At 36.1% G+C, this 16,001-nt stretch overlaps 1 protein-coding gene across 6 annotated transcripts in view; it reads left to right on the top strand.

Annotated features, from left to right (window-relative positions):
* Positions 1-16,001, top strand: part of radil (Ras association and DIL domains) — a 63,856-nt gene that overhangs the window by 46,928 nt on the left and 927 nt on the right. For 4 of the 6 annotated variants that reach the window (XM_015360514.2, XM_015360517.2, XM_015360515.2 and 1 more), the window contains 5 exons: positions 5,521-5,693; positions 8,765-8,915; positions 9,449-9,639; positions 10,975-11,371; positions 12,958-13,097. In XM_015360514.2, coding sequence (XP_015216000.2) covers positions 5,521-5,693; positions 8,765-8,915; positions 9,449-9,639; positions 10,975-11,371; positions 12,958-13,097 — 1,052 coding nt within the window. The remainder of the gene's footprint in view (positions 1-5,520; positions 5,694-8,764; positions 8,916-9,448; positions 9,640-10,974; positions 11,372-12,957; positions 13,098-16,001) is intronic. The other 2 variants (XM_015360518.2, XM_015360516.2) reach the window with 1 other exon arrangement.

Here is a 16,001-nt window from a genome sequence, read left to right as displayed (position 1 = left end):
AATAACAGTGGGGAATGTAGCTATTTTTCTCTATGCTTACTATATCATATCTCTTACAGTTACTGTATTTTCAGATTACACATACACATGCATTGTCATACAGATACAGTCAATCAGAACACTCATTAATTCTTATTAGCGTATGTGCGGTACTGTAGTACGGTGTGTGACTCACTGGACAAAGACGATCAAAAGATGGCCCTTGTGGTGTGTATTTTTAAATGCACTTAATATGGAATATTAATATAGAATTATATAACTAAAGAAATTTTGGTAGCTGGAAGTAACAATAGTTTCTAAATGTCATTAATGATATTAATTTAGGGATCTAAATATTATATAGTTATATAGCTGGTAGTAGTACCACTTTCTTTTTATTTTATTATATCTCACAACAAGTCACATATTACAATTATATTAATAATGTATTAATATCATGAATGAACATGAATGAGTTAGCAAATGCGAATACTGCCAGGAGTAAAGACCAGTGGTACCGGTTTACAACAAGCCTTAAAACAAAATCAGATATATAATCTAGAACAACAAAATGGTATTAAAAAGACCACTGAAACAATAATGAAAAAATGAGACAAGGCTGGGACCCCCTGAGAGTGAAAACTGCTAAAAAGTGGAGGAAGGGTGATAGCTAAAAATAACCGTAGTATAATTACATCTCTGAATGTAACTAACTATATTAATTTATTAATAATAAAATAGAAACTGAAATGAGAAATACTGTAAATATATAGCAGGTAGTAGTAGCTCTTTAACTCGGTCGCTGGCTGTGGTTCAGAGTCACGCTTTGGTGGCTCAGTTGCGTTGTCTCCTCGTGATGGGGGGAGGGAGTAGGGGTAGGGGTGGGGACTGCAACTTTATTTTCTCACGCTGGTATGAAGAAGGACAAGCTCATACGGCTTTGGGTTTGCAACCATTTTTATTTTTTTGCAACACTGCTTTGGGGTGTAATGGCAAATGAAACTATTTGTAAATAAAATGACCTCTAGGTCAGCCATCGAGATTACATTTAAATAAATTTATACTGTTACTATGTTCTTTTCAATTTGAAATGTCTAAAATATTTTTTATCTTCAAAATCTGAAATAAACTCTTTCTCTAGATAAATATAATTATAATTATGTGTATATTAACATTTTTATTTATTTTATATGTTACAGTAAATATTCACTTTTTCTTTTGTCAGCCACAGGTTGCTTGCTGGGTTTTAATCTAAAGCACAGTGTTTTTGTTTTTTTCCCACCTTTATGTCTGCTCTATTGTTTTTATGCTGTACAAAAGCTTTTACCCAAATCCCCACACTGTTTGTTTGTTTCTTAAAGTAGCTCGATATCAGTGATAGTCTATCAGTCTCTGTCAACAGACCATAACATGCTCCCATTGCAGTGCACATAACATGATAACCTGCAACAACCATGCTGAGCCCAGTTACTGGAGCAATGCATCTTCATTTAAAAAAAGACAGGAATCATCTCCTACATGGATAAGATCTTAACCACTGTAACTCTGTGTTCCTGCTTAAGGTTATCTATTTGTGTTGTCTTCATGAGAAGGCGAACAGTTTTGTGATTGTGTCTGTCTACAATTACTGTACTTGTTGACTATTGTGGAATTGCAGTCCAAAGCTTAGTCACAAGGCAGACAACAATATTATTTCCAGCAACAAAAATTATTGGTTTAAAAAAATCATTGTGAATCACTGCCAATTTAATTTCTAAGTATTTTTAGAAAGAACACAAAGTTAATAAAATATCAAACAAAATCTAATTTAGAAGTGCCAAACTGTTTTTCCTTTAGAATCAGGTAAGGTCAATCGTGTGACTTGATTTGACCTTGCTTGAGCTCTGTTGCTTTTTCCTGGGGTGTAGTTACATGTGCGCATTCACCTCCCACTAGGAGTGCAAAACATTTCAAAGGGAAACACCTTGCTCCTGCTCAGCAGTGAGCTTCATTATGAAAAGGACTGTGCCCCAGCGCTTGTGGGCTGATGTGTCCGAACGGGCTTCCTGCCACACTATCTATATAAATGACTGCAGCAGCCATGGCAACCAGGGCACAGGAGCACTGGAGAGACGGCTAATGATACATTACAGGAGACAAAATGGAAACTTGAAGCCTTTCTCGTGCCCCCACCCTACCCTCTGCTTTATTCAATTTACACAACTGTCTCCTCATTTCTCCTACCAGCAAAAGTATGTTTTAACACTTAAGCCGACATCCGCTTCAGGCTCCAACATCACGCTTTTTCCAGAACCACAATGTGGTTACAGCTGACCTGTCAAATAGTCATAACCACACTATTGTGCGCAGCTGTCAGACCAAGTCAAACAAACTGTTTTGTGTGTCTAATTTTTCTTTTGGAACCGGCAGTAACCAAATAACAGATAACATTTTGTTATAATAGACAGTAAAAAACCTTACGGATTGTAATTCCTTTTTTACAATGAATACCTAAAACTCATGGTTTTATTACAAACTTTGCTTGTAACTCTTTGTGCTACAGTTGACTGTTTGAAGACTTTTGAGTAAGGAGCCTGAAATTAAGTAATTTGACATTTGTATTCCTTTTCCAAATTTGGATTTAGCTGTAATTCCACTCAGTGGTCCAACCCAATAAATACCTAACAACACAGGTTTGGGGAATAGTGTATTAGGATAGGATCCGAGACTGTGCACACTCTCCTACATTAATATTATGTATTATATGCACTTTGTAATAAAATGTTTTTTTCAAAACATTGAAAATTCAAGCTCTAAACATTTTGATTTTCAGTCTATTATTTTTTTCTTCTTGGTTGAAGTAGAATTTTAGACCAAAAAGACCAACATTCCCAGAATCACAGAATTGAGAATCTGAATATGAATGGTTCTATCTTTCCCAAAAATTAATATCAAAATATATTTTTAAACAGGTTTGAGATCTGGACCTCCTTTATTAATTAAAAAAAACATTTTTATCACGTTGGGTAATCAAAGGTTTAACATAATTAACATAATACTATATTTAGTATAATTTTTTTAGTGACCCTATATATAAATATATGTACAAACATTGTTTGGTTGGGTTGCGTATGTTTAGTTTTTTTTTCAGATTTAGCTATTATTTTAAACAGTACACAATTGACCTTCCTGTCATTAAAGGAGGTGGAGATTACAGTACTAGACATTCTGTAATCCTATTATTGTGGATGGTCTTTGAAGTATTATCTGATAAAAAAACACTAAACATATTATTGTACTTGCATAATATAGTGTAACAACTTGCAACTCGGTAGATTAATTTACACTTAATTAGTTAATGTAACAGAAATTTTAATTAAGTTAAAGACGAAATATGTTTGAACTGTTACCTAAAGCCATGTATTTACACCTTGGATTGAATGTTGAAAGCCTTTACATTTATTTTATTTGGTCACTGTCACACATCTAATATTTATTAAAATCCTTTTAAGTTTTGACAGTATTTCATTAAGAGCAGGTCTTAAAGTGTCCTGTATGAAGTGATTCAGGTGAATTTCAATTTTTAAGCTATAAAAGTAAAAATAAAAAAATATATTATTGTTTGCTTGAAAAAAATATAATTGCAACCAAAGAATAAAGAATATATAAAAAACAAATTGTTACAGGAACATTGTCCCAGTTAAATATTCAGAAAGCCACTTCTAAAAGAAAATGCAAGGAATTATGAGATGTATTATAGTTGATAATATCTACAGTACTTGTTTTAGGCTGGTTACATCCTGTCTCCCCTTTTTGAAGTGGTGTAGGAATTGTAATTATATATAGATATAATTATATACAATATAAATGAGGTAAAAGCACAGTTACAATGGAATTCAAATCTAAATCTCTATTTTTGATGCATAGAAAGTCTTGGAAAGCAGAAGCCCAGCAGTGCACTGCAGTTCCAGTACAAGAGAGTTCTGTGATTTCAGATGCTGTACTGCATGTTCTTATTTTGTAAATACATTTTCCCAAGGGAGTAATAATGTCTACAATATTTATATTCCTGCATCACATTCTCTCTCTTTCCCACAAATGCTCTGCAAAAGTATGCTGCAGTTTGGGATTTCTGGCGAGAATTATGCCTTATAACACCTGCAGGAAAACAGTTTTTATTCCTGCACTTTCAAAAGGCCTTGTAGAATGTAAAGAAGACTACATATTCAGGTCCATCTCTGATCAAATACTGTACATTGCAAAACTATTGTGTCTCTAGGGTCAATGATTTATTATTCTGTGCCATTTACAGTGGGAAACAATTTTTCCAGTAATCTTTTTTACAGATCATACATTTGTTCTTCAACTGGTTTCGATTCATATTTGATATGCTTAAAAGTAATTTCCATTCCAAGAGAGTAATTGGACAGTAGATCAGAATTGGTCATCAGAAGAACCCCGTTAGAATCATTTAGTTGCTTAAAGTTCGTTTGACTTAGGATTAGTCAATTTCAGTAACTCTGTAATAACTGAGTAATCAATCGCTCAAATATAGTGACCCAATGTGAGGAAACCAACTTGATTTGTGAATCATTTCTACCACATTACAATGTAAGTGTTTTGATGGCATAAATCTGTGTGTAATAAAGAGTTAAATAAAGTAAAATACATATTGACTAAATAGAATTGTGACCTTATTCGGAGATAAAAGAGAAAAATAAATGTACAAATTATAGTTCACACTTAAGCCTGAAACCATCCAGTTGTTCGTTTTTTCCTTCAAATTAACAGGCAAACTACATACAGTAGTATCAAACAATTTATATTTTAATATTTTATTAATATATGCATGTACTATAATGATGTATTTATTATATTACACACTGTGAATACCTGCAGACAGATTGTGGCATTTGTGTTTCATCTCATAGTGTGAAATATTACTTCAAGGCTTCATTTTAGACTTTCCAAATGGTGATTCTTGTAGGTATGACAATTTTCCTTGTGTATTATTCCTTTATGAACAATGCCCCAGCATAGGCTACTCGAAATCTCTGTAGGCATCACATTCCCCAGCATAATAAAAGTTCACCAAAGTAGTCTACTCTATTTTGTACTCAGTACTTAAGTTAATGGCTAAATGTTCTCTAGGATGACATTTATTCTCACTGTATTATAGCTGGCCTAGAAATATAGAAAAAAAGAATTATATAATTTCCTCTCCACAGTTATATTAGATGCTGCAACTGCTGATAATAATAAATACTTCCCGTTTGGATGGTTCTAATTCAACAAGCTGACCTCAGGTTATAAACTATTAAACATAGGATTGATTACTGTACTGAAGATGTCTAGACAATCCCTCTACAGACTTAAATATGTAATAAAAAACAGATCAATTCATGCTCATAAATTCGTTTTTTAGAATGGGGATATGGGAAAAAATGCTAAACAGTGTGATAGCCAAATTTCTCTTCATAATACACATGTGAAAGATATTCACACAGCTTTCATCAGTACTGAGGATCACCAGTCCTAACAATGATGTTTCTCCCTGTACAGGCCCTGCCCGTGGGTGGCTCCGCTGGGCCCATGGGGTGCGGATCCAGGCCAGTTTACGGATGGTATTGGACTGGGCAGGGAAGGCAGGACTCGGCCACCTAGCTGAGAAGTTCTTCAGCAAATTCTCCAGTGCTGTGAGCTTGCTGGCCACACCTACCGAACAGCTTGTGCAGGTACAGTATGGTTGACATGCCCAGATTTTTTTCTTAAACCCTTATGAAAGTTCACCACACACCATACCACAAACATTTTTTTTTTACAGAATTTGAGAAGAACAGGTAAATTTACGGAGCAGTTTATTTTATTCTTCCTTTACCTCTCATTATCTTGAATCACCAATTGTGTATTTTTCACATTCATGGCTTTGAAACCAATGACCTCACATAAAGGAGTATAAATGAAGTGCAGACCAACTCTATGGAAAGTCATTTGGCATAATCATCTTATGACATTACAGTTTGATCCACATGTTAATTAATTAAAGTTATGTGTACACTTATTAGCCAGTCAGGACTGAGTTAAAGCTATATGTACTGTTGTCATGACACTGCTGTATGTAAGCAGTGAGTCATTGTAACTACGCTAAATGTTTGCCATGAATCAGTGTGATGGAGGGGCTTGTCATTGTGATCAATAATATTGATTTCAATACCAGAATTATAATATTTGGGTCCTTAAGGATATTTTAGCATTTATAACAGACACATGGATTTTTTTGGTTCTTGTATTTGTAATTGTCATTATATTTTCACAAAGACAATGTACTGAAAGTAAATTAAAAATCTCCTCAATGTGAAAGCCTATGATAATATTAATTTTGCACAGAAGATGCAATTAGTTATATGAAAAGCAGGATATAATATTACCTATCAACATTTTATTCTCTTTGGAGCCTTTTGGCAGTATATTCAACAAATAGAGAAATGAATTAATTTTAGGTTTATTAAATGCCTCCTGCTACTTTCTATTCTGCATTCCATCACCATGTGTTCCTTTACTGCAGCCAGAGATTCTCAGGAGGAGTAATTCTTCTTCCAGTTGCTTAATAAAGCTCTCCATGTGTTTGGTCCCCATAAATATGTCTTTTGTTTGCATCTTTATGTCTGTAGATATTCAGTTTTATCAATTCTATTGACTAAAATGGGTGCACATTATTAAAGTGTCAAGAATAAATGCAAAATTATAACTTTAATTTCTGACATGGACAAATTTCATATACCTCCTACACATTTATGGCCCAAAATGCGTTCTATTCTGACCTGCCCACCTTTGAACCACTCATCTTTTGGCACATCACAAGCAGCACATACAGTAGCCATACAGGCGAAGACTGGAGAGGAACCACATTTCTCACCGGCAGCACTGCGAAATTGCAAGTGCCTGGTCAGCCACAGTGGCTCTGTGGCCAACTATCCCTGCCCTACCCTCAGCGGCACAATGGGAATCCAATGGCCATCAGCTGCAGACATGACCCAGGCTCAAACCTGCAACACCTGGATCACAGGATGCTCAACCTGTGCACAGGCGAGCGCCTTTACCGCAGGGTTTATCCTTCGATAACCAGGCAGCTCTTTGTTTTATCCTGTTGAAGTGCACTAGGCAAAATATTTGTGAACAGTTTTAAAACCCAGCATTTAATTCTTTATTGATGGTCTCCATGAATGCCACACACATAATATCCACAGAATAAATAATTCAGCAAAGTGGCTAGGAAGTCCAAGTTCATCTTTAGTTTAGGTTCTGCCACTGCTAACTAGCTAATAAAATACTGTGAAAGCAAATCCAATCACGACCCTTATTAGTGAAATATATACTGCAGATCCTGTGAGCTGTAGACAAATGAACATTTTTAGTATTTTGTTATTATTATTATTTTTAATAGCTATCATTTTAAAATTGTTATATTTATAGGTTTATGCATTGTTCTTATAGATACATCATACTGCAGAAATAATGTGAGCTTTAGCGAACATTGTTCTTTTAATGTTTTCAACTTAACATGTTTATCACTTTAATTAAAAAATTATATATAAATGCTAAATAGTTACCTCTTCCATCTTGAAAAAATATAAAAACCACAAAGTAATATCCTGTAGCACAACTGTTGAGAAAAAAACAGGATTTTTCTATGAACCGAGTTACAAATTACACACAGACATTGGCAGAACAATTAAGGTTTATGCTTCAGCGGACAATAACTGGGTGTCATTCGGATATTAAATGGTTGCTTGGGTAATATTCCACATGACACTCTACAGTTTAGTTTTGTATATTAATACTAGATATAAATATCTGGTCTCAGGAAATCATCCCACTTCCCATTTAATAATCACTTTCTGCCTGACAGGCACATTAGGAAGGAAATAAAGTAATATTGTATAGTAGTATCACACATGTGTCCTTTGGTGTTGTTTTACATAATAAAGAATTGCTTAATACATTTGAATCAAAGCCTCCAATAAATTAAATTTTGTTTTTAGTTTAAACACTGGTTGTTTTTTTGTGATTATGAAAGCTTATTTCACCTCCTCACCTGATCTTAGCTTTTTATCAGTCCTGTACTGACTGCTTCATCCAATCTCTCATGGCCTACTTTCTGCACATACTGTAAGGATATGTGCTGCGTAAATATTATGTTAAGGGATAAATAGTATGTTTAACTTCTTTTGCATACCTTCATTATCTGTGGACAAAATCCATCAGATGGCAAAAGGAGTTTCTGTATAAAATGTTTTCAATTATTGAAATTATTCAATAATTGTTTCAATTATTATTTTTACAAATAGCAGCATTATGTTTTGTTATCAACAAATCTCAGCTGCTAACTAAGGCTGGTCCGGGTTAGTACAGGGATAGAAAACCTCCAAGGAAAACCCGGTTGTGGTTGGTGAATCAGCAGGTGACAGTCATCCATCTGGACCAGAATATCCTAAAAAAAAAGATTCTCTAGGATGTTAACCTGGGAAATTGTGTCGTAAGAGCTGCTGTCTTGATGAGACATTAAACTGCAGTTCTGACTACTTGGTCACTGAAGGTACAATGCTGAGGAACTCTTAATATTAGTAGGAATTTCTATATAATGTTGTTAATTTCCTGCGATGTGGAAGTTTTCTTTATAAAACTTGCTTATAATAAATGATGTCCATATAAGTCTGTGTAAGGCTCAGTAAAACATAAAAATAAAGCTAAAAGCAGATAAATGAAAATGAGAGCTCAGAAGCAGGCTCTTTCCCGGTTTCAACAGATGAGCTGGAAGTCCTTTTGTGCTGAGTACCCTGCTCTCAAACCAGTGCAGCTACACCGCCTGCTGACGCAGTACCAGCTGGCCCCAGAGACCGGCCTCGTGCCCAGCTGGCAGCCCAGCCCAGAAGAGGAAGCTCAGATCTACAGGACAGGTAAAGGGCACCAGCAAGATTGCTTGGTGCTGGCGAATCCCCAGCTGCACAGCAGCTGTCCTGTACTGTGTTCTCTCCCTCCAGGGCTCTCTACTGAAGGTGCACTAAACGAAGTGTCAAACAGAAAGAAAAGAGGTGGAAAAACTGGAAAGTTCACATGTGACGTTTCAGTCTATACAATGCTCATTTAGTTTGTTTTAAGTCTTCTAATAAATAAAAAAGAACAGATGTAAAGAGTGAATTGCAGTTTTAATTTTTAATATTGCTCTCATAAGCAATATTTGAACTAATGCATTTTGTATTTAAATCAGCCAAGACTGGTTATTATAACTGAAGTACACAATACTTTTTGTCTTCTAGATACAGACTTATGCTCTGTTTCATATGCCTTGGTTTTCCTTGTACAAAGACCGATTTGTCACATCCATATAACATATTCATACAGGATTACTTCTTCCATTACTTCAGGGGAAAAAGAATGAACTAAGAGATTTGCTGTTCACAAATTACCATTTTCATTTGCTGCTTTTCAGTGGGCCTTTTAGAGAGTTTTGAAAACCATCCTCCCATTGTGCTGCCCAGCAGTGGCTTCAAAGTGGACCTGGAGTGCGATGCAGTGGACAACAACATCTACAGGCAGCTTCTCTATGTGCGCCACTTCCTGTGGGGCTTGAGAACCAAGTCCCCCTCCACAAATGGCAGCTCAGATTCACAGGAAATTCAGGTGACATCAGCCTTCATTCTCCTACTGTTTGCATTTTGGATTATTTACATGTAAAATTAAGGATAACTATAGGATAGTTATTTTAAAAAGGACTATAGTACATTTACCTCAATCTGAGAGAGTATCAGTGATGTACAGATGCAGCCATTCAAAACAAGCGGGGTATGCTGCAGTATAACACGGTGGGCGTGTCGCAGTACACCACATCATACTGTATGCAAATTAGATTGTTAATAGTATCTGGAATCACCTTGTAAAACCGCCAGGTGGAGCTAATAAAGGTTAACCTCTCCTGTACAGCATTTGAGCTGTCACCAGAAAACGTCTGTAAGAATTTATTTGATTTTCTTATGTACGGTATTTTGTTCATATGATTGTCACTCTATCCTGCATTAGCAGACTTACTGTATGGATTCCAGGATTCCTACAGTTGCATATTTATTTTCTTTGCCATATAACTTTAACTCAAGGAAATCTAAGCAGAAATTGAGCATCTTACTCATAAACACTGAAATAAAACAAGGGATAGAACAGACAATAATGTTAACTTCCTTAATTAAATTCCCCTTCTTAAAAAACATTTTTTGGCTGAAATTGTTTTGAGTTCCCCCATTGCCTCCCAGTCAGTTTGGGAACTCTAAATCACTTAACCACAGCTCATCTGCTGTAATCCAGGCCATGTGCTGGAAGCAGATGTAGAGGTTTAGCAGTAGTTATAATCCCACAGATAAAAGGAACCCTTAGCTCACAGCTACAGCACATTGGTAGACATGAAAATCATTCCTAATCTTATTAAGAGTTTAAGATGTCTAATGAAGCAATATGCCTTCTGGGATTATGATAGGTTTACATGTGCTTTTTATTTTCTAAGTGTTTTATCTAGGGACTTTACATTTAAAGTATATATGTAATTTACATATTTTTTGCTTACCCATAGTGGATACAGTACATAATATTTATTCCACTATTGTTTTTAATTTCCCCTGAAGGGCTTTATTGACCTTTTGTGTTCAGGAAGGTACAGCAAGCAAATAACCAACATACAAAATGGCCATGCTGTCATTTTTGCACAGCCAAAGTTTCCTCACTGTACTTATTTTTCTAAGATTAATTTTTATGAGTGCAATCTATGGCTATCCCAGTCTCTAGAATCCTTTCTTGCACCTTGATATGCTTTGTTCAGTTCATTTGAAACACATACATTTAACTTGTCACTACTGTTGAACACAGACCTGTTAAAGCTTCTCCTTATTCTGTGGTCTGACACCAGACTTGCTCTCATAATGGATTACTGGTGCTTTGTTACAGCGTGTGTTCTGGTCTTTCTGCTTCCAGAGAGAGCTGCCACTTTCTCACAGCAGCCCAAGGCAAATGTCCCCTGGGGGACAAATCTCGTCTACTGAGCCCCACAGGCCTGGTACTCACATGGATCCAGAAGTGGATGGGAGAGTTTCGGTGGTGTCCAACCTGAGCAGCAGCTCCAGGGAAGCCCACTGTCAAGAGAAACTGAAAGAGAAACTTCATCAGGTGCAGTTGCAGTCCAGTCTGAGGAGAAACGGCTCATTCCGGGAGAGCATGCAGCCCCTCGACCCTTCCTGCCTGCTAACCCCTCCCAACACTCCTCTGTACCCTGACCTCGGCGAGCCTGACAAACCACAGGCCAAAGGCTGCAGTAGGACCCCCCTTGACCTAAAAAAAGGAGTCAATGGCTTCATTGCCAGTGGAATGGAAGGTGAGTTCACAGGGATGTGCGGATGTAACCTTTCAACCTTCATGTTGAAATTAATTAAATCGACAGACCATGGAAAATATCATTAGTACCAGTCTGTGGAATATTTCAGATTTATCAACTTTTCTCTTACATAATAAAGATTGTTTTGTTCTACTACTATGGAAACATGAGGTTTGTTGTTCAAACTACAGAGATGTTAAGATGCTGCAAAGTATTCCATATACTTGTTAGTGTAACTCATTTACAGTAACAACATAAGTTCATTTTCCCATTTAAAGTATTTTAATTTTTTTCCATCAAATTTTATTCATAGAGTGATGTGATGTGAAGAATGACTCTTCTATATACTTTGATTATATTCTCTTCTGGTTCTGCACTCCTGGAAGAAAATAAGATTTCAAAATATAAATCATTCAGTTTACATCGTGGAAGCCTGAAATCAAATATTCAGTTGCATTTGACCAAATCCCCTCCTCTTTGATGATCAACTGTGTCCTATTTGTCAAATTATATCTTCAGCCCCAAGTGCATATACTGTAGCTGCTTCCTCTGTGCCAAACATGAACCCAATGCCCCCTTCTCCAGCCATTAGGACTCTCAGCCACCTACCTTTTCTTAGATTTAAAACTCATATTTGAAGGGTCAACCTACATGTTCATGTTACAATAGATATTTACAGCAAAGGAACAAGTAATAGGTTTATTCTGTGCTGAAAAAAAGAAGAAAGAAAACACAAAGTTTGGCCGTGGGTCTTTCTTCAGGTGTGAAGATGGCTCCATGGCCGAAACGTTGTGTTTTCTTTCTTCTTTTTTTCAGCATGGAATAAACCTATTACTTGTTCCTTTGCAGCCTACGCATGCTGACGCAGCTACCCATCTGAACTACTATAGATATTTACAGGTCAGTTATAATTGTTATCAGTAACAGAATGTATTTCTAACATAAACAACAAAAACTTGAAGGAGTGCATTTAAGGTTGCCTGCTTTCCCCAGATTGGCTGGACACTAAAAAAAATTGCATGGGATTTTCAACATGGACTTAGAGACAAATTAACAATAATTGATTGCTACTTTTTGCTTTTAAATGTTCTCTGATCTTCGTTTGGTAGAATTGCAATACAATAATGGTAACAATAAACTTTATTTTGTATAGCACCTTTATTATTTTAGAGAAAAATGTCTTGACTATTTTGTATTTGTACTATTTGTTTTGTTTCTTTATTATTGTAAAGTAACCTACATTAGGAATGTGCTTTTGGCCTGTTTATTATTACATTGTCCTACCTCTCACAGATTCTACAAGATATTAATAACTCTCTACAGCCCTTCAGACAATCTGATCATCTGAATCTGAATTTCTTTTACTTTGGAGAATGGACTTTAGTGCAAGCACATGAAGGCTCAAAGTATCTGGTTAGGGCCAGTTGGCAACTAAAGCTTGGCACACATACAGAAGCAGTACTTTTTACTTCTTTAAAAGACTACTCAGCTAACTTTACTTCACTGCTGAAGCTCTGCATTAAAGTATGGGTAACTGTGGCAGTAGGAGGCAAGCACAGTCTACTGTGTGTTTGTATCTCATGCAGGCAACATGAGTGGGGTCTTTGACTTCCCGACCCCAGTCTCCTCCAGTCACAGCTCAGCTGCTGACGATTTCTGTTACGTGTTTATAGTGGAACTGGACAAAGGACCCTTTGGACTGGGCATGGGACTGATTGATGGGCTGGTAAGTTCACAGTCAACTTTTGTTTAAATCATGACAGACTGTTATGGCTAGGCTGCATTCCATTATTTCCAAGTAGAGTGCCTTGCAAACGTATTCAGATCCATCCCATGGTGTCCCATTTTGTGACATTGCAACTTATGTTAAGTATGCTCATATTTTTACAAACTTAATAAAACTTATTTAACAAATTTGGCATTAGGTCAAATTCTAATTTCACATTTATGCTCTCCTACATATAAATACCTGGCTATCCACAATTCTGCACGCATCTTTTCTATCATTCTGCAATTCAGTCTCAGTGGAGACAGTTGTCTCTAACACTCTGCATTGCTCTCATGTCAACCAGGGATGGAGTTACTCACTCACATCTTCTCAAACAGCAGCTCTTCAACATCACATTTCCCTTTGGAAAACAACTGTCTCTGAACCTGCCAAGCTGTCTGCTCTTTTATTTCATTTCTGCTCATTTCATCAACCCTTCCTGGATCTGCAATTAATGTGGTCACTTTGTTTCCTTTTCCCTCTGTCTCTTTTCTCCCAATTCCACTTATACCATTCTCTCCATCCCCCCTTCTTTCTATTTCTGGTTAAGCGTCCAACCCAATGTATGTATGGCACTAGGCTATTTTTGTTTTGTCTCCCTTTTCTCCAGTGCCTATTTTCTGGTCATTGCCCTGGCTGCTATGGTGATGGGTTCTATTCCCTTTATCACCCCTTTTATTCCCCCCTTTGCTCCTTTCTCCATTGGTGTCCATCTGGTGTGGTGTCAGCCATCTTTCCTCTGAAAACTCTTCTACCTGCGAATGTAACTGATAGATCCTCTTCTTTTTGGAGTTCTGCTTGGTATCCATTCTCACCCATTCAGTTCTAGAAAACTTCAGCTAACAGTACTTCTCTACCTTTTCCTTCCTGCTTCTTTGTCAGTATAGTTCAAGTTACTTCAGTTCATGGTCTATCTAGGATTTGGTGGCTGTACTGCCACCTGTTTCTTGACTTGCATTCCATCACCTGTATCATATATGCTTTTTATGCACTTCATTTTCCACTAGTATTCTTCTGAAAAATTCCATAGCCAAATATTTTTTATGTAACAAAGCTTAAACCCTTCATTATAAATGCTATCATTTTCTCAGGCAGATGATCAAATGCTGATGTATTGTGCTTCCCTTTTATTTGTGGTGGCTCAATTCTTCATTGCTAGAATTGTACCAACCTACTGAGACATTTTAATCAATATTTAAATGCTCAGACTGAATACTGCTAATGGTAAGATTGATCTTACATTAAATGTACAGACTTAACAGTATCAGAAAAAATAAATAAGGAAAAAAATTAATGTTGACTGCATTAGTATTCAGATCTGTGAACTGATTATTTGGTGGAAGCCCCTTTGCCAATATTACAGTCACCAGTGTTTTTGGTTTCACAACAGCATGGAGCAATTATTTGCCATTTATCTTGGTGGATTTGCTCAGTAGAAGGCAGGACTTAAGGCCACTCAAGAAGATTCACTTTCTTATTCTTAAGCAACTACAGTGGAAAAGAAAAGCTTTGGAATTGTGCTTTTAACCATTGTCTTGCAGATAAATAATTTTTTGTCCCAGTTCTAGGACTGAAGCATGTTTTCGCTTAAGAATTGCCAGTATTTTGCTCTATCTATGCTACAATCAGTCTTGACAAGATTCCCAGTCCTTTCTGATGAGAAGCAGAACTAAAATATAATGCTGCCACCAACATGCATGAGAGCAGGGGCAGTGACTGTGTTGGGTTTTCTTCAGATGTAAGATGTTTAGAAAAAAAAACTCAAATTTTGTCTTCGATGACGAATAAACTTTCACTTAGGTGCTTTGGGGTTTTCAGGAAATTGCTGATCAACTATTGGATTGGCTATTGGATTTCATAAAGGTTTATTTACTCTAAAATAATTTAAACCACTATTAACTGTGCAGAGGCCACTAATTGTGTGGCTCATTACAGTAATTCTTTAACTGAAAGTTTAGGTTTAGCACAGCAAGGGGTTTGAATACTTACAGTATGCAATCATGATCTTTCCATTTTTCTCTCAATTTATTTTTTGTTATGAGGATGTGGAATGGATTATGTATAGTATATAACAAATAGTACTTCAAGGTATAACTGCAAACTGTAAAGCAACTAAATATGATTTAGCATAAAGATTCTGAATACTTTTGGAAGGCACTGTATAGGCACTAATTAATATGACTAATCTTAATGTTTATGATTCTGTTAAACTAATATAAAGTTTTTCTGTTGCTCATATTTACGAACCAGCATTTTAGACCAGCTATCTTGTATAGCAATAATAAGAGCATGTTGGGAAGTACCTTGTAATGTCTAGAGGGACTTCTTATTAAATATACCCTAAGATCAGTTGTCATTCTGGAGAAAAAGCCCAGTACTGTGTTTTGTCCTTTATGGTTTGTGATGACTGGCAAATTATTTATACCACCATTATAGCTCAACAATTTTACTTGGAACAAAGAAGATGGAGCACGTCCAGTTTCAAAAGATGCAAAGCCATCAAATCCTATAAAGACTTAAATATGTAAATGAAAGAGCAGTGAAGGCTTGAGGGCCTTTGGTTTATAAAGGAATATCAGTATTATAATATTGATTCTTCGGGCCTTGGAGGCGTTTCTTCTCTATTCTAATGCTAACCTACAAACAGCAAGATTCAGTCAAGCAAAATAACTTTGGACACCAGAAGAGCAGCAAAGAACCTCAATTTAAGATCAGTTTAATAAATGAAACCATAATCAGTTCTTGGGCTATAAAACAAAAGATAACATTGAAGCCACATGCCCTTCTGCATTGAATTATATTTTTTTAATAGGATAAACTGAGCACTGTAACCACATGACTCCTTAAGAATTACAATGCCCA

The sequence above is a fragment of the Lepisosteus oculatus genome, chromosome 19 (genome assembly GCF_040954835.1).
Source record: "Lepisosteus oculatus isolate fLepOcu1 chromosome 19, fLepOcu1.hap2, whole genome shotgun sequence".
In the NCBI taxonomy this organism is placed as follows: Eukaryota; Metazoa; Chordata; class Actinopteri; order Semionotiformes; family Lepisosteidae; genus Lepisosteus; species Lepisosteus oculatus.
Note: the sequence above shows the minus strand (reverse complement) of the source record. Positions and strands in the feature narration are given on the sequence as shown.